General features: G+C 36.0%; 1 protein-coding gene across 2 annotated transcripts in view; it reads right to left on the reverse strand.

Moving 5' to 3' along the window:
- Positions 1–1,633: 1,633 nt before the first annotated feature.
- The window catches only part of SLC44A5 (solute carrier family 44 member 5), a 342,614-nt gene continuing 316,402 nt past the window's right edge, over positions 1,634–27,845 (reverse strand). For both annotated transcript variants that reach the window (XM_081818649.1, XM_081818650.1), the window contains 6 exons: positions 13,006–13,109; positions 11,899–11,972; positions 11,218–11,288; positions 11,036–11,124; positions 9,632–9,716; positions 1,634–3,264 (listed from right to left, as the gene is read on the reverse strand). In XM_081818649.1, the coding sequence (XP_081674775.1) occupies positions 3,158–3,264; positions 9,632–9,716; positions 11,036–11,124; positions 11,218–11,288; positions 11,899–11,972; positions 13,006–13,109 (530 nt within the window). In that variant the 3' untranslated portion in view covers positions 1,634–3,157. The remainder of the gene's footprint in view (positions 3,265–9,631; positions 9,717–11,035; positions 11,125–11,217; positions 11,289–11,898; positions 11,973–13,005; positions 13,110–27,845) is intronic.

Here is a 27,845-nt window from a genome sequence, read left to right on the forward strand (position 1 = left end):
CATGACAGCCCCCAGTCTTCCCAGCACAGAAAACATTAGAGAAGAGATTGCCAGATTCTGTGCTGTTTTAGCTACCTTTTATTCTTGGAAAGTTGTGGAGAAGTTGGTTAATTTGACCTGATAAATTTAAGAGGGTCCATGACCTTGACATTATCCTGATGTCCAAGCCTTGTATAATGTGGTACTCAATTTTCATGAGTGAATCAATCACATTTGTTTTAATGGGGGATAGCTTTGTTTTCTGGGAGATGATAGACTCACTAAGGGCCAGAAGTAACTTAGGTCCTGAGAGAAGTCTTCAATATCCATGTTAGTTCTAGTAGAAAAAAACATGATATATGGAAATTTACTTTGAAAAAGTAAATTATTCCTGCTATATTGGTAAGCTATTTCTTTTCATCTGTGATTTATTGAATTGTATTCTTATAATCATATAGCTATATTTTAAAAACAAACATTTAAGGATAATATTTGCAAGAAACTGGAAAAAATGTCAAGACACCATTTCATATACCATGGTCTGCAATAATTTTAGTTCAATTTTGTCCCCTTATGCCAACAAAGACTGATTTATAAAGCATGTTCCCCAGTCCAGAACCAGATAATACTGGAGATAATTATTGTGCCTGGTTAAAGAGCAATTTCCTGAGGCACCACTTGTAAAAGTGAAAGAACATACATTGGAATGAGTGTTCAGCTATACAGTAAAAGAAAAATACGGAGTTGTTAAACAGAGCCCGTTTTCCAGTATTAGTTTAAATAATAACTGCATTATGCCTGGTGATTCCGCAGAACCTTTAATAGTGTAATTTTAGTGTATGGATTCACAAACTTTTTAAACTTTGTAGGCAACACAGAAAAATCTAATCATAGTCCAATTTCAAACACTTTAGAAATAGGATTAGTGCTTTGTCACCTAAAAGTAGGAGTTAGTAAGATTTAAAGCAGAATTTAGATTTCTTCTGGAAGCCGAACTATATTTTTATTTTAAATAAGAATCATTAATTGTATTAGCATCTAATTAGATTTGGAACATTTTAAAAGAACACTGAAAACTGCAAGAATATTGTTTTATGTTTTCATTGAAAGAAACCCATTAAATTTTAAAGAAAAATTTTGTAGACTTAACATAATTCAATTAAAAAATAGGTTCTTACACATTTGTTAAGGAAGAGCTGGATGTAAGAAAACTTTTAGCTTAAGATAAGCCAGTGATATGTACACTTAATCTTTTCTTAGAAAACTATTGTTAGTGTTCATTTTTAAAGGTTCTCTAAATTCATCCCTGCCTTTAAAATGATGAGATTTGCTTCTTCCAATGTTGGTAAAACCAAATGAGGGACTGAGCAAACCTTTGGTAAATTAAAACAAAGACCAACTAATTTAGGCCACTGTTTGGGTTTTAAAAATCCATTTCTTATCCATTTAGTTTTGACTTATTCACTTTATATAAATTATCAGTTTCAGTTATTTGACAATGCACAGCTAGAGAAAAATGGAAATTTTTTAAAAGATAAATCTAGATATTAAACCTTAGTTGATAGAAGATTCTGTCAGCCTATGGTAGGTTTTAAAAACTAAAGCTTTTCTCCTTTTCTAGCTTAAAGAAATAAAAAGACAGGTTTTTTTATCTAAATCTTTATTAGAAGAAAAAAACATTTAAAATGATGAGTAACAACAGATTTCATTAAATATTAAACATTTTAGTTATCAAAGATATTTAGACAATATGTTCCTAATATTTCTGCACAGCAGAAGCACACTGATTATAGAGCTCAGACTGTCATGTGCTCATGTGAGTTTGTTTTTGGCATAAAAGAATATCTAAAGTCACATTTAAATAAATGTGATCATAGATAAGCTGATAACTTACTGTTGATTCTCAAAGCTTTCACAAATTATCATATCTGACTGACATTCCTTTGGGATGAATACTTTAACACTGAGTAACAAACTGAATTCATTTTCTTTAAAGTTAGTAATACTAGTAAAATTACTTAAAATTGAATTAGAAATTATGTTCCTGTTTATATTAGCACAATAAAAGTTATTATAAACAAACTGATTATTTCATATCAAAAGTTAAAAAAGGAAATAACACACATAAAACACTTCTTGATGATAATAATCATTTAAAACAGAGCGATTCAGTACATGACACCTGTGAGCACCCTTTCCAGGGGTAAAATTTCCCTTTGTAATTTCTCAAAGTGTTCCTTTCCAAACTCTGTAAAACACTGAGAAATGATCTACCATAAAAAAGATTAGATTTTTAAACTTCTCACTTTTAGTAAAAAAACAAAAACAAAAACAAAAACAAAACAAGCATCCTTTCACTTTTTTTTTTCTTGCGTGTAGTACACATTCATGAATGTCCACTAGGCGCAAGGGAAATTGTTTATGCTGCAAAACTACTCTATATAGTGAGGATATCAAACATACTGAAATGACAAGTGGTTTCCAACCAGTGACCTAAGAGGAAAACAAATTCAAGAAGACTTGTTTCAATCACTAAACATTGCAGGTTTTTTTTTTTTTTAAACAATGTTTATAAATTTGCCCACAAAATCTGGGTAATATTAAACAGCCAGTAAGGCACTTTGTCAGAGAGGACTAAGTAGTAAAGGCTGGATGATTGGCAATTTGTTTAATAGGAAACATTCTATACTCAAAGAGAGCAAAATCTGGAGCAGGCAGTCCTTTTACCAATTTACTGTCAAACAGGAGCAGGGAAAACTTTAAAATTTTCTATTTCACTTTGTTGACCAATTTTCCCTGCAGAAGTCTTTTAGTTGTAATTTAAAAAATATATTAGGAGCTATCGATTTAAATAGCGTTTCATTTTTCAATGTAATATTTAAAAGAATATGAACATATTCACTAGTGTTTTCAAAACATCCAAGCCACTATATTTAAAAATGAATTACAAAACAAAAGATCTTAGTATAAAAATGTACCATGTTATTAACAATTCCCTTGCAACTTCTGATGGCTTCACATATTACAGTATAAGCTTTGGTATTAAACATGCAAATAAAAGCCAACAGGGTGGTGAATACAGTGTTCCAAACACAAAGCACTTATGAAACTAGTGTTGTGCAGACACAGCAGATGAAGATTAGGTAACACCGCTGCAGGATGACCACAGTTTGCACTTCTAATGCTTCTTAGTTTGCATACTTGGCTCGTTCAGAATCTTCAGCAGAGACTGACTCATGTAATAGGGCCTTTCAGCAGAACCATCGTTTCTTTCTATATCTTCCACTAGGAGGAAGAATGGCACAGAGTAAATATCAAAGCAAAACTGTAAGAGAAGTAACGTCGCCATCTGCTGCACACTTGCTTTACAGCAGTTCAAAACTTTTTATTTTTTTAAATAGCATAGTTTGGCATCATTATTGTAAACATACCTATGAGAAAACAAGCAGCCCTTGTTATTATGTTAGTAAAATATTACCCCATTCTGTGTACCAGGTCATATTCTGCTAATAGTGCATGCCTCTCAGGTGCATGACTGAAAAAATAACTTTACCTTCTTTTGGATAGGAAACTTACCAAAAAAACCCAAAAAACAAAAAACGAAACAAAAAAAACACAAAAAACCTCATCCAGAATTTCCAAATTCACCTCCAAATTCCTGAAAAGTAGTATGTACTCAATTCACTTTATAAATTATTGTATTTGTTCAAAATTGCTTTTGTTTTGCCATCAACAATTTAGGTAGCATAGTTTTAAAAAATATTTGTAAAATTTTAATGTATTTCAAAAAGCCTTAAACTGCAAGTTTTGAAAAATATTGTTTTGCAGTTAATTGCTTAGTAAGATAATAGCTTCTAATTTTTTTCCCTCAAAAACAATGCTCATTTTTACTCTCTTCTACACAAAGAACAAACTAGTGGGGAAAACTTTTTCTGACTAGAACTAAGTCCATAATATAGTTCAAACTTATATACTTAGAGATTCTTCCTCTAAGTGGTATTTAAAAATATTGAACCAAATAGCATTTCTTTTCCTATGATTTTCTATCCATGGGTTATATCCTTAAAATATAGCCAACTATAGAATGTGCCTCCATATATCAGTGAACACTTTTACTCTAGTGAATTTTTTGGTCTCATCAGCAGATATAATGTAATACATGGGCCCCATCTAGTCTAAGAATCTAAAATACAGAAGAAGTTATGATTATTAGAAGTCTGAAATTAATCTTTGTCTTAATTTTCTAACTTCTGGGACAGCCAAGAATATAAGAATATAGGCAACCAGTTTCTTGCATGTTGATTTATATTTTATTCAAGTGATTTTCCAACTTTTATGTGTATCAGAATCAACTAGAGAACTTTATAATTCACAAGCTGCCCCACACCCAAACACAACATATCAGAATCTCTTAGGGAAGGGGCATAGGCATCTATTAGAAGTTCTCAGAGTGATTCTGATGCCTACAAAAAAAAAAAATTAGAACTGTGTTGTTTCATCATCATGTATCATCATTCAACTACTCCTGAAGGGGATGTATTCCCCAACACTTTTTAACACTTAAGAGAGAGGTGACTGGGGCACCTGGGTGGCTCAGATGGCTAAGCCTCCCACTCTTGATCTCAGCTCATGTTATAATCTCAGGGTCGTGAGATCCAGCCCTGCATTGGACTCTGCACTGGGCGTGGAACCTGTTTAATATTCTCTCCCTCTCCCCCCTTTCCTGCTGCTCACGTGTGCACATGTGCACTTGCAAACACACACTCTCTCACTTTCTCAAAAAAAAAAAAAAGAGGTTTTACTATTTACTAGATCTTGGTTGTGAGCTCTGTATTGTTGGATAATAATAATAACCATCCAGAAAGATAGATTATCACTCTTCTCTGAATTATGCTTCAAGGAGAATGAGTGAAGAAGGCCCTTTGCCACAAGGTGAAGCCAAGTGACACTTTTGACTATAACAATCTCAAGAAAATAAGCCAAGAACAAGATGGTGGCCATTATTATAAAGACCACTATTTTGAAAATCTTCCTTATTCATTGGTTTCTTGCTATTAAGCTGTCACAGAGTCAGTCTAAATCCAGGTTCCCATAATTCAGGATTACAGAAGTTAGTTTTTATATTAATTTGTGACACGATGATACATTTCTGACTCTCTTCTTAAATACATGGATCATATTTAGATCACATTTAGACCACAATCTTAGATCAACACATTTCTTTGTGTCAATACATAAGCTTAGTGTAAATGCCCAAAGGATACTACAATTCAATGTTCCTTTTGGGGTAATTTTTACACTGTTAGCCAAATCATACACATGTGCACACAAGGGATGGACAGGCAAAGTACTTGAGTGTCGATTCATGCTTTGTTCCACCATGCAAAAGACTAAGGCATGGCTGCCAGCAACCAGCTTGTTGTTCTGGCCAGCAAGGATGGAGTATAAAAATAACTTTCCTGCTAAACTCTCAAGAGAGAGATTTCCTATCGCACAGTGCACCCCTGTAAAGGTACCAAACAAGGTACCAATGGAGTGTTAGTAGTGTATTTCCTTACGGAAAAATCTGAAGTGTCTTGCTCATCTTTTCTCTTTCTTTCCTCACTTAAGTTGAGCTAAAACTAAACCTTTTGTAGAATGAAGTCAAACAATCTCTTTAATCTAGAAAAACAGGTATGCTTGTGAAAGATAGAATCACTCGTCTGAAACCGATCCATTCCAACTTTCTGTATGGTGGGAGTAGGAAAATAGGAATTTGTCTCCATCTGGGTTAGAGACAAAAGGCATGAGTTATGTAGCCATTTCAGTTTTGTTCAGAGTATGTTAACGGTGGCTAGAGGTTCATAGTATTGGAAATGACATCCCAAAACTCAGATTCAACTTTACTATGATTATAATTTCACTAAAACAAAGTGGGCTATGGGGTTATGAGGTTCCCCAGTAATTTTTACCTAGCAGTGTTCTCTATGGAACTTGTATAACATTAACATCCCTGTTACGGTCTTGAATCACACACTGAAATATACTTCCTAGGGAAACATTTATACGAGTTTAATCACAGTTGAGAAAGCTGTCCACTAGCCAGAGCAGCTACATAACCATAGCACCATATTTACAAATTTAGTACCATATGCTGGTGAACTATGTCAATCTTTTTTATGGCTAATTGACTATACGTTTATAGTGCTTTCGAAAATTGCCTGAATATCCTTTACAAATACACATTTATAAAAAGAAAGGCGATCAAAGTGCTGCAATGGGAAACAGCACTCCGAGTTATAAAAGTCTCATTTAAAACACTTTTGGCTATAGGCTTTAAATATATGTTTGACATTTACACCTTGCTTTTTCAGCTGGGACCACAGTCTATAAAGTATCCTAGTTCACAGTGGCTACTGTCACCAAATGCCTGTCACCTCAGGTGGTACCAGGTTCTGGCTTTTTAGGAATAAGCACAGAAATTTCACATTACTCAAAAGCATCATTTTCAAGTTACAAATGATCTAATTTACAAAAGTTCTATTTAAAAATGAATGTCACTGTTTGGAGCTTTTCTACTCTTTCTGCTTCTGGGGAACTAGTAGCATCTTGTTCAGAGTTCCGTGCAGGGTAGGGGCTATGAAGTAGGGTTTTTCTCTGGATCCATCATTTCTTTCCAGATCTTCACCTGTATATGCAGCAGCCAAAGCAGGCAAAACAGCAAGCGACAGCAGAATTAAGTGTATTTTTATAAATTGGAGAGTCAAACAGGGAAAAATCAGAGAAATTAGCGTTAGAAAGTCAAATATAAGACAATCTGTACCGTTAAGTTGCTGATGCTGGACAAAGTAAGAAACTTCAACCTCTGCCAGGAAGCACTGAAACTTCCTAAATCCCACCAATGCCCGAAGAGGTTTATTTTGATAGTTTAAAGGTTAATAAGATCTTTCATATCCTTTCAAAACTATTATCTCTAAATCTGTGACTGTTCATTTCAGAAAGGTAAAAATGCCACATCTGAGATGAAGCCGAATAAAAAGTCTGTGGTAAATGTAGAACAATAATTGAATTTCAAAGTCACTTTTAATGGTAGTCCACACCCATAACATTACAGATGAAGAAACGGAGACCCAGGTATGTGAAATGATTCTCCTGAAGTCAAAAGCTCTGGGGCAATCAGAATGAGGTGAGGACCCAGCCTCTTGACACCTAGTTCGGTTCTTGTCCTACTTAACTATAAGTTATCCTGTCTTAAATTTCCTCAGATTGTATTAGAAAACTACTGGCAGGGTTTTCTGACTTCATGTAACACATGAATTTACCTTCCTGCTTTGCCTAGGCTAATAATAAAATGATGGAATGTTCACTGAGCACACACCTATCAGGTGATTCAGGGAAAGCACCAGAATGATGCTGAGGAGCAAGAAGTTGGCACGGAATTAAGCTTCCTAAAGATAGAATTCGTAGCAGATAATATCTATCAATAAGTATACAAGTACGGCTTAACTCTGTTTCCACTAGTGTATTAAAAAAGATTTTGTTATTCATAGTCTTTATTATGACAAAGGATAAGAAATATTATATAAAACCATATAGGATAATCATAGATTTATGGAATAAATCTAAATTATTTTTCATCCTTTTTTGGGAATGGTTGGATTATTGATTTAGATTTTTACATTAGACCTCACAATGACCTTCCTCAGATAAAATGAAAAGCTAAGGAGGGAATATGATGGACACTGAACATTTTTTTCTTTTTTCCTTAACCATATTTCTATATCATATACAGTATATCTACATTGTTATTACTTTTGAAGCATTATTAGGAAGCATGGTATGGATCACACTAATAATCATCTACAACACTACTTTTTTCTCATACTGGGACCAGAATTCTCATTGCCTTGTAATATTAAAAATATGCCATGTTTCTATAAATGCAGTGTTTGCAAATGGTTTGCATTTTTAAAAACACCAGTTGTCTGGCAGCCAAGAGAATAGGTATAAAAAGATGTGTATGTATAAAGGTACAGTTCCACACGATCAGAATTTGGCTTATGGCACCATTTAAGAATGTTTTCCAAAGTAAGATGTTGCCCATAGTAAAAGTTGGGAAGGGAGGAGAAATATAATTTCGTATCCCTTGTTCTTTATTCTCAAAGACCAGAGTCTCCAGAAGGAAACTATTCATGTTCAACACACAATGTATTGAATAAAGCTGAAATTACACCTGGTTTTCAAGAAGTTGGTAATTATTAATATAAAAGGGTAGAAAACATTTCTTACTGCTCAAATTTAAAATCCACTGTCAAATTTAAAATCCATAAGACTTTTTCCAAAGCTTCCAGAGACTGGAAGCTAGTAGTTTCTATGCATTTCCTGAGATACATTTTGAGAAACATTTTCAGTTATATAAGAATGGGGAAGATCCTAAAGGGATCTCCCACTACTTCTATGATTAGCATCTGAGATGAAAAAAAGAGATCTTTGAACATTTGAGACCTCTGTCTCAGGCACTACCATATTTCTGTGTTCCTTTCTCCATCTCCAACCTGAGCCGAATTTTGTTCATGTGGCATTTTGTAGATGGCTTCTCCTACCTAATAAACCACCAACAGTGGCATTAGAAGATGATTAAACATTTCTGTTCCATTTATAGCCAGAGAGAGAACTAACTAGTATGCACAGTTCTCCTGATTTCTGAATTGTCCAGTTATTGAAAATAATTTTTAAATGTTAAGAAAAAAAAAAAAGTCAAACCACTTTCTAGGAGTTTTTTCCTTTGAATATGTCTCCCTGTAAGTATTATCTCCTCTCCTGACCCCACTGTAAAGTTGGTGCTGTGAGTTATGCCAAAAAATAAACTGTTAATTTTACACAAGTGGATCACTCAGTAATGCCCTGTCACAGAATGTTTTCTCTGCTTCTCTTAAGAGCAATGTGCCAGAGAAATAATCACTCAGAGGGTGGGCTAACAATTTGTTCTTTCATCTGCTGAGCCTGCTTTCCCTAGGCTGAAGGTAAGAGCCAGGTTAAGCTCCTAGGGCACTAGGTTCTCCAAGGCTTTTAAGATGAGATGCTAATAGAAAACCTATCCATTATGAGTTACACATGCCGCACAGAGGTACAGCAAATACGTCAGTGATCAAAGCTCTTTTAAAAGTATTTTAACTCTAAGCGTCAGAATCGATCAAGCTGTTTCCTAGACATTCTCCTCCATGAATCTAGTGTGAATTGGCCCTATGTGTCTTGGAAACTATTGCTAGCTTGGCTTTATCAGAATTATAAAGCCTCTCCTCAAAAAGGTCCTGAAGTCCAATCTCAAAGCCATGTCCTCAGTGCTGTTAATGATTAGATTCCGTTGTGCTTTATTATTAAAATTTGAAAATACTAAGATGTGCAAAAACAGTTTCATGCTAACACCATGCCGTGGAGCCCGAGGTTCATTTCAGTAGCTGACTCTGCGGTGCTTTGCAAACTCCATTCTCTTGGCTGTTAAGGTTTAAAGAGCATCTACTAAACAGAGTCTCTTTCCAAATCAACACTATTTGATAGTTGCAGCCAGGCCATAGCAAATTCACAAGCCAGCTAAGGACATGGGTCTGGGTCTTAACCTTCTTATCTTTCAGTTACTCTCCAAAGGGGGAAAACACATATACTGAAAACTTACAGAAGCAGATGAAAATTGTATCAATACACATTGCATAGACGCTGAAGAACCCATGTGCAACTAGGTAAGATCCAATAATGACTGTCTGTAAATGAGTAAAGAACAAAATGAAGATGTCATTAACTTGTCCAGAAGAACAATAATGCAGCTTTAAATGAAAGTCATGATGAGAAACGCTGAAGTACCCTATATTAGAAAAGATTTCAATATAGAGACCAAAAAAGTACAATGTTAACACTTTTGGGTAATTTGTACTGGGATCTAAATGTATATATTGTCTGCCAATTTTCTTACCACTATCCCCAATGCCTACCAAAAATATCCCAGATTTAGGATCCTGTAGACTGAGGCAGGAAAGCACGGGAGTTAAGAGCACACACTGCCTAGGGTTGAATCACATGTCAGGCACTCACTCAACAAGTTACTTAACCTCACTGTGTCCCCTGCCTCCTATAAAAAATTACTGGTGGAAAAGGGGAAAATGTGAATAATAATAGTATTTATGACATATGGATTGAGTGAGTTAATTAATTGCTATAGATACTGCAGGGCTCCTACCAGGTCCTCTCCAGCTGCTACATCTATCATCCAATTGTTAGGAATGTAGGCTGCTGACAACTGAGTGGCTTCACTCACTAGGAATTGCCCTTGTTGCAGGGAACTGCCTCATCCAAGGTTACACCAGCATCCAGGGGGCAACCCCTGGCCAACGGCTGCCTGATGCAGCATACAGAGGCCTAATTCTTCCTTCAGAACTTCCTGTCAATATGTCTGAGGTCTCTACTGTAACTGCAGCTTTTTCCTTTGCCCATGCCTGCCCTCCTCACTTCCTTGTTATAAGGGTATCTCAGGAGAACACTTCCAAATAACCTTCCGCATACAATCCTGTCTCAGAGGTTGTTTCTAAGGAATCCAATCTAAGGCAGAATAAGGCTTGGCACAAAGTAGGACCAATAATGTTAGCTATTATTATTTTTCTTATTACTTTTATTTTGCCATCTCTGATAAATCAGAGTCAATATTACCTACCCAGTTGTTATGAATGAATTGTATCCTCTCAAAATGCATATGTTGAAACCTAACCCCCAATGTGACGATATCTGGAGGTGAGGTTTGGGGGAGGTAATTAGGTCATGAGGGTGCAGCCCTCATGAATGGGATTAATGCCCTTAAAAGAGGAGACAGGAGAGATGATGATACCTCTCTCCACCATGTTAAGATACAGTGAGAAGGGGTCCCTTTGCAAACCAGAAAGACAGCTCTCACCAGGAACTGAATCTGTGGGCACCTTCATCTTGGACTTCTCAGCCTTCAGAAATGTGAGGAATAAATTCTTGTTTAAGCCACCCAGTCTATGATATTTTTGTTATAGAAGCCTGAACTGACTAAAACACCAACTCTTACCAGCAAAGGTACCCAGTAGTAATTTAAAGATGTTGGTCCTTCTATCATCGTTGGCAATCTGTGTGTGAAGAGTAAGAAGGCCAGCACACCTACATTGGAAAGGCAGAATATGTATATTATGTATTTGCAAAGGAATATAGCTTTTCCAAGTACCTTCTAAACTTATGTTTATTATTACTTACCTATACATCCAGCAACTAGAATTTTCCCCAGGATTAGTACAAAGTCTGTAACTTTATCCATAACTGCAACTCTGAGAATCAGAAAAAAAGTATAATTTTGTGTTTAAATTACATTTGTCACTTGAAATTTATGAGAGTAAATAATTTATGAGCTCACTTTGATGTGTCTTCACTGCAAATTTTATTTGGCCTTTGTTAAATGCAAGAAATGAAGGTAGACCCCAGGAATGAAGTTCTGATTTATTTTCGATGAAGTAAACAGAAGATGGCATTGTGGGGCTATCAGGCACTATTAGTTATGTCAGCTTCTGTTTCAAAGCCTAAGACACCCTGAATTTCAAGGAGATTTCATTCTTTCCCCTGCTTTTGCTCACTCAGACTCTCTCAATTTGGGGAGGGGGAAGTGGTCAGAAACATGATGTTTGTGTGGAGAATTTCTTGAGCAGAAGGGATAACAAAAATCAATAAAATGCCAGTTAGTGTGAAGATGTAGATGGATGATGGAAGCAACATTCTAAGATACAAAAAGAAATAGTGTGAGAGAGAAGATTTAAATCTATCCAATTGAAAGATAATATTCATGTCTAATAAGACCACCATCAATTTAAATCACAACATGTGAAGTCTGTGATGCTCAAATTTCACCAAATTGTCTTTTGCAAATTCAACCTGATTACTTACTTTAAAACATTTCTCATCAGCAGATTGAAAGCATCTCTTGCTGACCTGCAGAAGTTTTTGCCATATATTGCAATCTGAGGAAAACAGACGTTATTATTCTGGAGTCAGTAACATACCCTAACAAGACCAACAGACAATCCAATGACAGGAAAATTAATTAATTCTCTTATCACCCAGATAGCTACTGTCATTCCTCTTTCCAGCATTTGGGTATGTGGGAGACCTGGAAACTGTTTAACCTCAACTCTGCACAGCTGTCAGGGACGCTGGTGTGCTCCAGATTCTATATGCCTATAAACTTCATGGGAATTCACACAGAGATAGGTCTTTTTCTCAAATCCCAGGATATGGCTTCTGTCTTTGAAGTGTTTTGGCTAGGGTCTGATGTGAATGGGATAAATGTTGCAGCATTCACATTAAAAATTATTCTAGGGAACCCAACACCTTTCAAAACATTGATTTACTGATTAAAAGTTTCAATATAGTATTCTCACTGGAGGTAAATTAGTGACTATTTAAAACTTCATGCCTATTTGAATCACCCTACAGACTCTGGTCATGGGGAAGACAAGCAAGTATCATAAGGTTGTAGTTACTAAATTTTAGAAGAATTATGTTTTTGGAATCCCTATTTTTAAAAAATCTCCAAATTCCCCATAGAAAATAAGTAACACATTCAGGTAGGCCTTGTCGATTCCCACACATTTCAACATAAGATTTATGAAAAGAAATAGACCATTCCCTAGAAATATGTAAATCCCAGAATTAGATTTTTTTTTCTCAGAGTGAAATATAGAACCTCTCCTTGCACTAAAAACTATGTCAAAGACACACAAAATCTTTTCAATCTAACATATTTAAAAATTTCTAAGGTAAATAATATTTTCCCTCTTTAAAAAGATATTAACAGTAATAATGAACTACAGTTAAGATATTATCTCAACTAGGATAGAATAGCTCTGAATCATGCATAGGATTCACAAATCCTTATATCAACATGGTGATAAATTCAACTGTATGATGTAAAAAGTGTTAGAGATGGAAATGTACACATGGGGTTTGGGTTTGCAAAGAAGAAATTTAGTAAATAAAGAATAATCTACTTACCATAACATAGGCATTTCTGTTAAAAAACTTTACCACTTTTTCCAAACACCAGAAACAGCATTTCAGGCAGCATTGTAGAAATTTAGAAATGTTGTTCTGGGCCTCTATGAAAGTGAAATATTAAAATCTATTAATGATTTGTAACTAAACTATGATCAAAAAAATAAAAATTTTTAAAATAGGCTTTTAATTTTTTTTAAATTTTGGTAAAATATATAGTTACTATTTTAACCATTTTAAGTGTACAATTCAATTATGTACAATACTGTACAATTCAATTCAATCCATTAAGTGCATTCATAGTGTTGTGCAACCATTATTACTATCCATTTCTAGAACTTTTCATCATCTCAAATAGAAACTCTGTACCTATTAAAAAATAACTTCTCATTCTCCCCTTCCCCAAGCTCCTGGTAACTTCTACTGTAGTTTGTATGAATTTGCCTCTTCTGGACACTTCATATAAGTGGAATGATACAATATTTATCCTTTTGTGTCTTGCTTATTTCACTTAACAAAGTTTTCAAGGCTCATCATTTCATCCCTTTTTAGAGCTGAACAACATTCCATTGCATGTATATATCACATTTTGTTTATCCTTTTATCTGTTCATGGAAATTTGGGTTGTTTCTACCTTTTAGCTACTGTGAATAATGCTAATATGAATACTTGTATGCAAGTATCTGAGTCCTTGTTTCAATTCTTTTGAGTATATATGTATAGAAGTGAAATTGCTGGATCATATGGCAACCCTATTTTTAACTTTCTGAAGAATCACCATAATGTTCTCCATAATGGCTATACCATTTTACATTCCCACCAACAATACGCAAAGGTTCCCAGTTTATCCCCATCCTACAAATACTTGTTCTTTTTCATTTTTTAAAATAGTAGCCATTCTAATGGATGTGAAGTGGTAACCTTATTACGATTTTGATTTGCATTTCCTTAATGAATAATATTGAGCATCTTTCCATGTGCTTATTCCCCACTTGTGTATCTTCTTTGGAGCAATGTATATGCCAGTCCTTTGTAGAAGGGACCAAGGTGGTGACATAAGAGGCCCCCGAACTTCCCTTCTTCCACAGATGCACCTAAAGTACAGCTACACATGGAACAATTTCCTCTGCAAAAAACCCAGAAACTAGCTGAATGACTCCTACCACATCAGGCAACTAAAAAAACAACCACAGTGAAATGGGTAGGAAAGGATGAGACAAACGTATTGTAAACCCCATTTCTGGCACAGAACCGTACTATAAGGAAGATAACCCCAACTCTCAGCCTCTTCCTGAGGAGTAAAGCATTTGGACAGTACATACAGGATTCCAACTTTTAAGGCTCTCACCTAAGGAACAGGCCCACAAAATTCCTAGCTCTGAAAGCCAGTGGAGCTTATAACCACAAGTCCCACAGCACTACAGAAAACAAAGTTAGTTCTTTACATTCTAGCACTCACTGTGGCTGTCCTCCCTTAGCACAGAGGAAGTAGAAAAAAAAATGTTCATTTTCCAGTCTTTTCCTGGAAGGGGATGGACTACATACTTTACAAACCACTGCCTGAGGTCTGGCTTATAATTTGCCCACATCTAGGTGCTAGCTGCAATCCTTCATGGAGTTGTCCAGGGGAGCTAGTGGGCACTTCTACTACTTTCTCCCTCTAGCTAACTCCAATTATATAATTAGGCCACCAACATCTCTTTGGAAGGAGATTTTACACATACCAACTGCCCTAGTTTTTGCAGCTGCTGCCCAAAGAATGGTCCGCACCTTCCCTGGCTCTGATAGCCAATGGGGGTTGCATTGAAAAGTCCCACAGGACTATAACAAACAAATAAGCAGTTTTTAAATGGTGCAGGAGCACCCTCCTCCAATCCCAGCATGGATATACACCTTGGCTCAATGCAGAAGGAATAGGCAAATATCCACTTTCCAGTTTCTCTGTGAAAGAGGCTTAACTGCATACTTGCCCACCTGCTGCCTGAGGGTCTGGCTTCTAATCAGCTTGCATATAGGTTCTGACTGTGATCCTTCTCTTTGGAGCAGTGATAGATCTTGGCACATATTCAACTATTGGGGACCATTAAGAATAATGTGACTAGGATAATCACAAATGCTTGAGAGACCTAGAAGCTTGAGCTGGGCTGATTGATGAAATTCATCTCCTGTATGAGACCAGTCTGTCAAGACTGGGAGATGTGACTGTTTTATCTAATACAACAAACCCACCATAGAGAGTCAAAAAAATGAAGAGGGGAATATGTTCCAAACAAAAAACAAGATAAATCTCCAGAAACTGATATTTCAGAAGTAAGTGGTTTACCTAATAGAGTTTGAAATAATGGCCATAAAGATGCTCATCAAGATCAGGGGAACAATGAATAAACATTGAGAATTTTAACAAAGGGACAGAAAATATAAAAAAGCATCAAACAGAATTTATAGAACCAAAGAGTACAATAACAGACTTAAAAAATTCAACAGAGGGTTTTAATAGCAGACCAGATCAAGCAGAGGAAGGGATCAACAAACTCAAAGACAGGGCAGTGGAATTCATCCAATTAGAGAAGCAAAAGGAAAAAAGCATGGAAAGAGTGATGGATTTATTGGACACCATCAGACAGACCAAAATGGAGGTCCCAGCAGGAGAAGAGAGAGAGAAAGGGGCAGAAAGTTCAATCGAAGAAATAATGGCTGAAGACTTCCCTAATCTGGAGAAACAAACAGACATTCAGATCCAGAAAGTCTAAAGAACCCCAAAAAAGGTTAATCTAAAGAGACCTACACTGAAACACATACAATTAAATTTTCAAAAGTTGAAAGGCAGTTAAAGGCAGCAGAAGAAATGTGACTTTTACCTTTTTCAGGGTAAAAAAAAAGTCACAGAAAAGTGACTTTTTCAGCAGAAATTTTGTAGGCCAGAATAGAGTGGAATGATATATTCAAAGTGATAAAAGAAAAAAAAACTGCCAAGCAAAAAACTCTATGGGACAAAGTTGTCCTTCAGAATTGAAGGATAAAGTTTTCCAGACAAATAAAAGCTGAAGAGTTCATCCTCACTAGACAGCCTTACAAGAAATGTTAAAGGGAGTTTTTAAAGCTGAAACAAAAGGATGCTAATTAGTAACATGAAAATATGTGGAGTATAAAATTCACTGGTAGGGCGCCTGGGTGGCTCAGTTGGTTAAGCGACTGCCTTCGGCTCAGGTCATGATCCTGGAGTCCCGGGATCGAGTCCCACATCGGGCTTCCTGCTCAACAGGGAGTCTGCTTCTCCCTCTGACCCTCCCCCCTCTCATGAGCTCTCTCTCTCTCTCAAATAAATAAATAAAATCTTTAAAAAAAATTCACTGGTAAAAGGTAAATATATAGTTAAATTCAGAATACTCTAAAACTAATGGTAGCAGGTAAATCACAATTCTAGTATAAAGATTAAAGTACAAAGTGTTAAAGATAACTATAACTACAATAAGTTGTTAATGGATACACAATATAAAAAGATGTAAATTGTGTCATCAAAAATGCAGCATAAATGTGGGGAAAGTGTAAAAATGTAGAGCTTTTGTACACATTTGAAATTAAGTTATCAGCTTAAAATAGATTGATATAACTAAGATATTTTATGTAAGATATAAAACAGCCAGAAAACAATTAACAAAATGGCAATACTAAATCCATAACTATCTATAATATAAATGAATTAAATTCTCCAATCAAAAGACACAGAGTGGCTGAGTGTATTAAAAAAAAAAAACTCAACTATAAGCTATCTATAAGTCTCACTTCACCTGTAAAAACACATATAGAATGAAAGTGAAGGATTGGAAAAAGGTTTTTCATGCAAATGGAAACCAAAGTAGGAAGAGTTATACTTATATCAGACAAGATAGACTTTAAGCCAAAAACTGTAACACAAAAGTCATTATACTGTGATAAAGGGGTCTATTCATCATAATAATATAAAAATTATAAATATTTATGTACCCAACATTGGAACACCTAAATATACAAAACAAATATAAACAGATATGAAGGGAGAAATATACAGTAATATAATAATAGTAGAGGATTTTAATACCCCACTTTCAACAATAGATCATTCAGACAGAAGACCAAAAAGGAAATACTGGACTTAAATTATACATTGACCTGACAGATTAGACATTTACAATACAGTCCTTCCAAACACAGTAGAATACACATTCTTCTCAAGTGCATATGGAATATTTTCCAGGATAAATCATATGCTAGATCACAAAACAGGTCTTAATAAATGTAAGAAGACTGAAATCATACCAAGCATCTTTTCCAACCACAGTGGTATGAAACTAGAAATCAATTACAGGAAGAAAACTGGAAAATTCACCAGTGTGTGGAGATAAAACAACATGCTACTGAACAACCAATGAGCCAAAGAGGAAATCAAAAAGGAAATCAAAGAGTACCTTGAGACAAAACTGGAAATACAACATGCCAACATATGGAATGCAGCAAAGTAGTTCAAAGAAGGAAGTTCATAGCAATGAACACCTATATTAAGAAAAACAAAAGATATCAATCTGACATTACATCTTAAGGAAATAGAAAAAGAAGAAAAAACTAAGCACAAAATTAGTAGAAGGAAAGATATGGCAAATCTCAGAGTGGAAATGGATGAAATAGAGAATAAGAAGACCATAGGAAACATCAGTGGAACTAATAGTTGGTTTTTTGAAATGATAAAATTAACAAACCTTTAGCTAGACTAAGGAACAAAGAAATAAATACAGAAATGAAAGAGAAGATATTACAATCAATACCGCAGAAATACAAAGGATCATAAGAGACTACTATGAACAATTGTACACAAATTAGATAACCTAGAAGAAATGGATAAATTCCTACAGACATACAACCTCCAAGACTGAATTATGATGAAATAAAAAATCTGTAAAGATCAATTACTAGTAAGGATTTTGAATCAATAATCAAAAACTTCCCAACAGGGGCACCTGGGCGGCTCAGTCATTAAGTGTCTGCCTTCAGCTCAGGTCACGGTCCCACGGTCCTGGGATCGAGCCCCGCATCGGGCTCCCTGCTCAGCGGGAAGCCTGCTTCTCCCTCTCCCACTCCCCCTGCTTGTGTTCCCTCTCTCGCTGGGTCTCTCTCTGCCAAATAAATAAAATCTTAAAAAAAACAAACAAAAAACTTCCCAACAAACAAAAGGCCACAACCAGATGGCTTTACTGGTAAATTCTATCAAACATTTAAAGAAGAATTAGTATCAATCCTTCTCAAACTCTTCTAAAAAACAGAAGAGAAACACTTCCAAATTCATTTTACAGGGCCAGAATCACCCTGATAACCAAAGCAAGAAAAGGACACTACACAAAAAGAAAATTATAGGCCAATATCCCTAATGAACATAAATGCAAAAATCCTCAACAAAATATTAGCAAACTGAATTCAGCAGTACAGTAAAAGGATCATACACCAAGATCAAGTGGATTCATCCAAGAGATGCAAGGATGGTTCAATATATGCAAATCAATAAATGTGATGTACCACATTAACAAAATGAAGGATCAAAATCGTGGTCATCTTGGTTGATGCAGAAAATTCACTTGACAAAATTCAACCTCCTTTCATCTTATAACTTAAATAACTGAAGTTATAACTTATAACTTAAAATTTATACCTATAAATTGATTAGAGAACGCCTTAACATAATAAAAGCCACATATGACAAGGCCACAACTAACATGATACTCAATGGTAAAAAGCTGAAAGCTTTTCCTCTAAAATCAGGAATAAGACAAGGATGTCCACTCTTGCCATTCTTATTCAACATAATACTAGACGTCCTAGTCAGAACATAGGCAAGAAAAAGAAATAAAAGGGATTAAAACTGTAAAAGAAGAAGTAAAATTCTTTCAGATGACATGATATTACTTATAGAAAACCCTACAGTCCACAAAAAAAAAAATCTATTAGAATAAATGAATTCAGTGAAGTTGCAGGAAAGAAAATCAATACATAAACTCAACTTCATTTCTATATACTAACAACTGACTACTGAAAAGAGAAATTAAGAAGACAATCCCATTTACAACTGCATCAAAAATAAGAAAACACCTAGAAACAAAATTAACTAAGGTGGAGAATTCCTTATGCATTGAAAACTGTAAGCCATTGATGAAATAAAGACAAATAAGTGTATATCCTATGATCCTAGGTTGGAAAAATTAATATTTTTAACTGTCCATAATATCCAAGCAATTTACAAAATCAATGCAATTCCTATCAAAAATTCCAATGGCATTTTTCACAGAAATAGAAAAAAACAGTCCTAAAATTTATTTGGAACCACAAAAGACTCTGAATAGTCAAAGCAATTGTGAAGGAAGAATAAAACTGAAGGCATTACATTCCCTGATTTCAAACTATATTACAAAGCATGGCAATCAAAATACTATAGCATTGGGAAAGAAAGAGCCACATAGATGAATGGAACAGAATAGAGAACCCAGAAATACACCCAAGTATATATGGTCAATTTTTAAAAAAGAAGTCAAGAATATAGAATGGAGAAAGGTTAGTCTCTTCAATTCAATGGTTCTGGGAAAACTGAATGTCCACATGCAAAAGAATAAAATTGGACTCTTATCTTACATCACAAAAAACAATTCAAAATGGATTAAAGATTTGAATGGAGACCTGAAACCATAAAACTCCTAGAAGAAAACATAAAGGCAAGCTCTTTGATATTGGTCTTGGCAATGATTGTTTGGATTGGATGCCAAAAGCAAGGGCAACAAAAGCAAAAATAAACAAGTGAGACTGCATCAAACTAAAAAGCTTCTGCACTGCAAAGGAAACCATCAACAAAATGAAAAGGCAATCTATGCAATGGGAGAAAATATCTGCAAACCATATATGTGATGATGAGTTAATATCCAAAATATACAAGGAACTCACAGAACTCAATAGGAAAAACACTAATAACTCAATAAAAAAAAATGGGTAAAGGACCCGACCAGACATTTTTCCAAAGAAGACACACAGATGGCCAATAAGTACATGAAATGGTGATCAACATTACTATTCATCAGAGAAATACAAATCAAAACCACAGTGAGGTAGAGGATAGGATGTCTATTATCCAAAGAGAAAAGATAAGGATGTGGAGGTGAAGATGTGGAGAAAAGGGAACTCTTGTATACTGTTGGTGGGAATGTAAATTGGTGCTTCCACTATGGAAAACAGTACGGATATTCCTCAAAAAATTAAAAATATAACTACCATATGATCCAGAAATTCCACTTCTGCATATATATCCAAAGAAAATGAAATCACTATCTCAAAGAGATATTTATACTCCTATGTTCACTGCAGCATCATTTACAATATCAAATGTATGAAAACGTGTCATTCAATGGATCAATGGATAAAGAAAATGTGGTATAGATACACAATGGAACATTATTCAGCTTTTAAAAAGAAGGAAATACTGCTTTTGCAACAACACAGATGAACTTGAAGGGCATGATGCTAAGAGAAATAAGCCAGATAGAGACAAATACACATGATATCACTTATATGTACAATTTTTAAAAATGTTGAACTCATAGAAAGAGCAGAATGATGGTCACTACAATCTGGGGGGTGGGAGAAATAGGGAGAGGCTGGTAAAAAGGTATAAATTTTAAGTTATAAGATGAATAAGGTCTTTCAATCCAGTGTATAACAGTGAATATAGTTGATAATACTACATTGTATAATTTAAATTTGCTTATGGAGAACTTAAGCATTCTCATAGAAGGAAGGAAGGAAGGAAAAGAGAAATATGTGAGGTAATGGACGTTTATTACCTTGAATGTGGGACTCCTTTCACAACATATGTGTATATCAAAAAACATATTGTACACTTTAAATATATTACAATTTTGTCAATTATACCTCAATAAAGCTGAAAAAATTTACATAATTTTAAAAATCCTTTGTTCATGTTGAATCAGATTGTTTATTGTTGAGTTGTGGAAGCTTTTTTTTTTTAATTTAAATTCAATTAGCCAACATACAGTACATCATTAGTTTTTGATGTAGTGTTCAGTGATTCACTAGTTGCATATAACACTAGTGCTCATCACAACACATGCCCTCCTTAATACCCATCACCCGGTTACCCCATCCCCCCACCTCTTCCCTTCTGTAACCCTCAGTGTGTTTCCCTGGAGTAAAGAGTCTCTCACGGTTTGTCTCCCTCCCTGATTTCTTCCAATTCAGTTTTCCCTCCCTTCCCCTGTGATCTTCTGCAGTATTTCTCATATTCCACCTATGAGTGAAACCATATGATAATTGTCTTTCTCTGACTGACTCACCTCACTCAGCATAATACCCTGGAGTTCTATCCATGTTGATGTAAATGGTAGGTATTCATCCTTTCTGATGGCTGAGTAATATTCCATTGTATGTATGAACCACATCTTCTTTATCAATTCATCTGTTGAAGGACAGCTCCTTCCACAGTTTGGCTATTGTGGACATTGCTGCTATGAACATTGGGGTGCAGGTACCCTTCTTTTCACTACATCTGTATCTTTGGGGTAAATACTCAGTACTGCAACTACCAGGTTGTAGGGTAGCTCTATTTTTAACTTCTTGAGGAACCTCCATACTGTTTTCCAGAGTGGCTGCTCCAACTTTTATTCCGACCAAAGTGTAAGAGGGTTCCCCTTTCTCCACATCCTTGACAACATTTGTTGTTTCCTGTCTTGTTAATTTTAGCCATTCTAACTGGTGTAAGCTGGTACCTCATTATGGTTTTGATTTGTACTTCCCTGATGACAAGTGATGTGGAGCATCTTCTCATGTATCTGCTGACCATCTGTATGTCTCCTTTGGAGAAGTGTTTGTTCATGTCTTCTGCCCATTTCTTGACTGGATTATTTGCTTTTTGGGTGTTGAGTTTGATAAGTTCTTTATAGACCTTGGATACCAGCCCTTTATCTAATGTCATTTGCAAATTTCTTCTCCCATTCTGTAGGTTGCCTTTTAGTTTTGTTGACTGTTTCCATTGCTGTGCAGAAGTTTTTTTATCTTGATGAAGTCCCAATAGTTCATTTTTGTCTTTGTTTCCCTTGCCTTTGGAGATGTGTCTAGCAAGAAGTTGTTGTGGTTGAGGCTGAAGAGATTACTGCCTGTGTTCTCCTCTAGGATACTGATGGATTCCTATCTCAAATTTAGGTCTTGCATCCATTTTGAGTTTATCTTTGTGTATGGTATAAGAGAATGGCCCAGTTTCATTCTTCTGTGTCTGTCCAATTTTCCCAATACCATTTATTGAAGAGACTGTCTTTTTTCCATTGGATATTCTTTCCTGCCTTGTCAAAGATTAGTTGACCATAGAGTTAAGGATCCATTTCTGGGCTGTCTACTCTGTTCTAATGATCTAGGTGTCGGTTTTTGTGCCAGTACCATGCTGTCTTGATGATCACAGCTTTGTAATATAGCTTGAAGTCCAGCATTCTGATGCCACCAGCTTTGATTTTCTTTTTCAAGATTGGTTTGGCTATTTGGGGTCTTTTGTGTTTCCATACAAATTTTAGGAGTGTTTGTTCCAGCTCTGTGAAAAATGTTGATGGTATTTTGATAGGGATTGCATTGAATGTGTAGATTGCTCTGGGCAGCACAGACATTTTTAACAATGTTTATTCTTCCAATCCATGAGCATGGAATGTTTTCCTAACTCTTTGTGTCTTCCTCAATTTCTTTCATAAGTGTTCTTTAGTTTTTAGAGTACAGATCCTTTACCTCTTTGGTTAGGTTTATTACTAGGTATCTTATGGGTTTTGGTGCAACTGTAAATGTAATTGATTCCTTAATTTCTCTTTCTTCAGTCACATTGTTAGTGTATAGAAATACAACTGATTTCTGTGCATTGATTTGTATCCTGACACATTGCTGAATTGCTGTATGAGTTCTTTTGGGTTTTCCACATAGAATATCATGTCATGTGTGAAGAGTGACAGTTTGACTTCTATGCCAATTCAGATACCTTTTATTTCTTTTTGTTGTCTGATTGCTGAGGCTAGGACTTCTAGTACTATGTTGAAAGCAGTGGTGATAGTGGACATCCCTGCTGTGTTCCTGACCTTAAGGGAAAAGCTCTCACTTTTCCACATTGAGAATGATATTCCTTTTGGGCTTTTCACAAAAGGCTTTTATGATATTGAGGTATGTTTCCTCTATCCCTACACTGTGAAGAGTTTTAATCAAGAAAGGATGCTATACTTTGTCAAATGCTTTTCTGCATCAAATGAGAGGATCATATGGTTTTTTTATTAATATGGTGTATCATGTTGATTGATTTGGGGATATCTAACTATCCTTGCATCCCAGGAATAAATCCCACTTGGTCATGCTGAATAATCCTTTTAATGTACTGTTGGATCCTATGGAATAGTATCTTCATGAGTATTTTGGCATCCATGTTCATCAGGGACATTGGTCTGTAATTCTCCTTTTTGATAAGGTCTTTGTCTGGTTTTGGGATCAAGGTAATGCTGGCCTCATAGAGTTTGGAAGTTTTCCTTCCATGTCTATTTTTTGAAACATCTTCAGAAGAATAGGTATTATCTCTTCTTTAAATGTTTGGTAGAATTCTCCTGGGAAGCCATTGGCCCTGGACTCTTATGTGTTGGAGATTTTTTATTAAGGCTTCAATTTCCTTGCTGGATATTGGTCTTTTCAGATTTTCTTTCTTCCTGTTTCAGCTTTGGTAGTTTATAAGTTTCCAGGAATGCATCCATTTCTTCCAGATTGCCTAATTTGTTGGCATATAGTTGCTTATAATACGTTCTTATAATTGTCTGTATTTCCTTGGTGTTGGTCGTAATCTCTCCCTTTTCATTCATGATTTTATTAATTTGGATTCTTTCTCTTTTCTTTTAGGTAAATCTGGCCAAAGGTTTATTGATCTTATTAATTCTTTCAAAGAACCAGCTTCTAGTTTCGTTAATCAGTTCTACTGTTCTTCTGGTTTCTATTTCATTGTTTTCTGCTCTAATCTTTATCATTTCCCTCTGTTTGTTTTAGGATTTATTTGCTGTTCTTTCTCCAGGTCCTTTAGGTGTAAGGTTAGCTTATGTATTTGGGATTTTTCTAATTTTTTGAGAGAGACTTGAATGACTACGTACTTACCTCTTAGGACCACCTTTGCAGTATCCCATAAGTTTTGATCCAATGTGTTTCATTTTCATTGGTTTCAGTGAATTGTTTAAGTTCTACTTTAATCTGGGTTGACCCATTCATTCTTTAGCAGTATACCCTTTAACCTCCAAGTGTTTGAGTTCCTTCCAAATTTCCTCTTGTGATTGAGTTCAAGTTTCAAAGCACTGTGGTCAGAAAATATGTAGGGAATAATCTCAATCTTTTGGTATCATTTGAGACCTGATTTGTGACCCAGTACATGATCTATTCTAGAGAAAGTTCCAAGTGCACTTGAGAAGAATGAGTATTCTGTTGTTTTAGGATGGAATGTTCTGTATATATCTGTGAAGTCCATCCGGTCTAGTGTGTCATTCAAAGCCCTTGTTTTTGTTGATCTTCTGCTTAGATGATGTGTCCATTGCTGTGAGTGTGGTGTGCAAGTCCCCTACTATTAATGTATTATTATCAATATGTTTCTTTACTTTGGTTATTAATTGGTTTATATAATTGGCTGCTCCCATGTTGGGGGCATAAATATTTACAATTGTTAAATCTTCTTCTTGGATAGACCCTTTAAGTAGATATAGTATCCCTCTTCATCTTATTACAGTCTTTGATTTAAAATCTAATTTGTCTCATATGAGGATTGCTACCCCAACCTTCTTTTAAGGACCACTAGCATGGTAAATGTCTCTCCACCCCCTCAGTTTCAGTCTGGAGGTGTCTTTAGGTCTAAAATGAGTCTCTTGTAGACAGCATATGGGTCTTGCTTTTTGATCCAATCTGATACCCTGTGTCTTTTGATTGGGGCATTTAGCCCATTTACATTCAGGGTAACTATTGAAATATATGAATTTAGTGCCATTGTATTGCCTGTAAAGTCTCTGTTTCTTTCTGGTCTATGTTACTCTTGGGGTCCCTCTTCACTTACAGGATCCCCCTTAATATTTCTTGCAGAGCTGGCTTGGTGGTCACATATTCTTTCAGTTTCTGCCTGTCCTGGAAACTCTTTATCTCTCCTTCCATTCTGAGTGATAGCCTTGCTGGAAAAAGAATTCTTGGCTGCATGTTCTTCTCATTTAGTACCCTGAATATATCATGCCAGCCCTTTTGGCTTGCCAGGTTTCTGTGGATAGGTCTGATGTTAATCTGATGTTCCTCCCTCTATAGATAAGGAACCCCTTTGTCTCTAGCTGGTCTCAGGATTCTCTCTTTTTCTCTAAAATTTGCAAGCTTCACTATTATATGTCAGGGTGTTGATCTATTTTTATTGATTTGGGGAGGGGTCCTCTCTGCCTCTTGGACATGAATGCTTGTTTCCTTCCCCAGATTAGTGAGGTTCTCAGCTATGATTTGCTCAAATATACCTTCTGCCCCCCCCTTCCCCCTTCCCTCTCAGGCACACCAATAATTCTGACATTTGTTCATGTCAGAGCATCATTAAATTCTTAAAGCCTTTCTTCATGGGTTCTGAGTTGTCTTTCTCTCTTTTCCTCTATTTACTTCCTTTCTATCAGCCTGTCTTCTAGATCCCTTGCTCTCTCTTCTGCCTCATTCACCCTAGCTGTTAGAGCATCCAATTTAGACTGCATCTCAGTTACAGCATTTTTAAGTTTGGCCTGATTAGATCTCATTTCTGCGCTTAGAGATTCTCTGCTGTCTTTTATGCTTTTTTCTAGCCCGACTATTAACTTTATAATTGCTGTGTGTTAGAAGACACTACCTCCCAAAATTGCAAAGAAAGCAAAACTTATCTATATACAAAAATTAAATTGAATAGTGAAAAAAAGAGCTAAAATGAAGCATATACCTATTAAATGTATATGTAAAAAATAAAAGTTAAAAAGCAATTTAAAAACATAAAAAAATGGAAAATTTCAGACTGAAAACCAAATTGTGAGAATAAACCTCAAACTCAATATACTATTTTCCCCTGGCGCTGAAATTTTACAGTCTTGTGGGATCGGTAACCTACTCTGCACCTGTTTTTCCAGATTATCTTCTAAGGGAGGGGATTGCTCTGCTGCTTCTCAGGTCTTTGCCTGGTTGGAGTTGCACTGCCCCTTGCCAGGGGGCTGTGCTCAGTGTAAGTTGATCCTCTGTGTGGCTTTTATTCCCTGGAGGCTTTCCGCACCTCTTTAGAGGATCAGAATAAAAATGGCCATGCCCTGATCCCCAGCCCCAGAGCTGAAAGATCGCAGTCTCCCCTCTTCAATAAACCTCTGGGACAAATAGTCTTCACTTTTGTGTGTGCCAGTCTCCACGGTCTCTTGCAGTGCGTGCCACTGTAATCCTCCTAGTGGGTGTCCAAGGGACCTGTGTCGCTGCCCTTTGTGTGCCCAGGAACTGAGAGTGATTGTGGGCTCATGTGCATACCCTGCTCCACTGTTCCCAGGGGATGCTGGGTGTCACCCTACTGTCCTTTCCAGGGCCACCACCCCAAGAGCTGTTGCTCAGTCTTGGGTGCACCCTTTTTGCCCCTTCTGGGATATGGCAAATGGCTGCATGTTCCAGTCCTTTTCAAAGTGCTCAGGCAGAGCGGTCACCCAACCAGCTCGGCTCGCAACTTATGGTGACCCGGGCTGAGAGTCCCCTCCTGGGCTCACTGCCTGTAACCAGTTTCCCCACTCCACTGCTTGGGCACTCTACCAGTTCAGACACCCCCATCTGTTCTGTGACTCCTGGGATCCTGAGACCACAATGACCCATCTAGAATTCTGCCCTTTTCATCCCCTGAGCCCCTTGTAGACAGGGATGTCTCTCACTGGAGCAGATTTCTAAGGGTTCTGATTTTGTCCTCTGGGGCTATATCACTTTCCGGTAGCTGGCTTGTGGAGGCTCCCTCCCCTCTCCGTTTATCTTCCAATATCTCCCCGCACCTCCTACCTTGCAAAAAAACAGTTGCTTTTCTACTTGTAGAGTTCCAGATATGTTTTCTTACAACTCAGGCTGAATTCATGGGTGTTCAGAATGGTTTGATAGACATCCAGCTAAATTCAAGGGATCAGGTGAAACAACATCCCCTATTCTTCTGCCCTTTTGCCGCTGTGGAAGCTCTTAGTATGTTCTGAATGTTAGTTGCTTATCAGGTAGATGACTTGCAAATATTTTTTCCTATTCTATGGGTTGCCTTTTCACTCTCTTATTAGTGTTCTTTGATGCACAGACTTTGTGTTTATGAAGTCTATTTATTCTGTTTTTTTTTTTCCTTTGTTACCTGTGCTAAGAACTCTTCATCAAATCCAACATCCATGAAGATTTCCTCCTACGCTTTCTTCTAAGAGTTTTACTTTTCGTTTAGGTTTTAAGTCTTTGATCCATTTTGAATTAATTTTTGCATATTGTGTAAGGGTCCAACTTCATTCTTTTGTAGGTAGATATCCATTTTTCTAGTAATGTTAGTTGAAAAACCTGTCCTTTCCCCATTGAATGGCCTTATATGTGAGGGTTAATTTTTGGGTCTCTATTCTATTCCAGGTCTGTGTGTCTGTCCTTATGCTAGCACCACACTGTTTTGACTACTGTAGCTTTATATTAAGTTTTAAAATCAGGTAACTGAGAATGTTCAACTTAGTTTTCTGTTTGAAAACTATTTTGGCAATTAATAATAAAATAAAGTGCAAAGTAGACTTTGTAAACTATATGTGTTA

The sequence above is a fragment of the Leptonychotes weddellii genome, chromosome 4 (genome assembly GCF_054177405.1).
Source record: "Leptonychotes weddellii isolate Sample4059 chromosome 4, ASM5417740v2, whole genome shotgun sequence".
In the NCBI taxonomy this organism is placed as follows: Eukaryota; Metazoa; Chordata; class Mammalia; order Carnivora; family Phocidae; genus Leptonychotes; species Leptonychotes weddellii.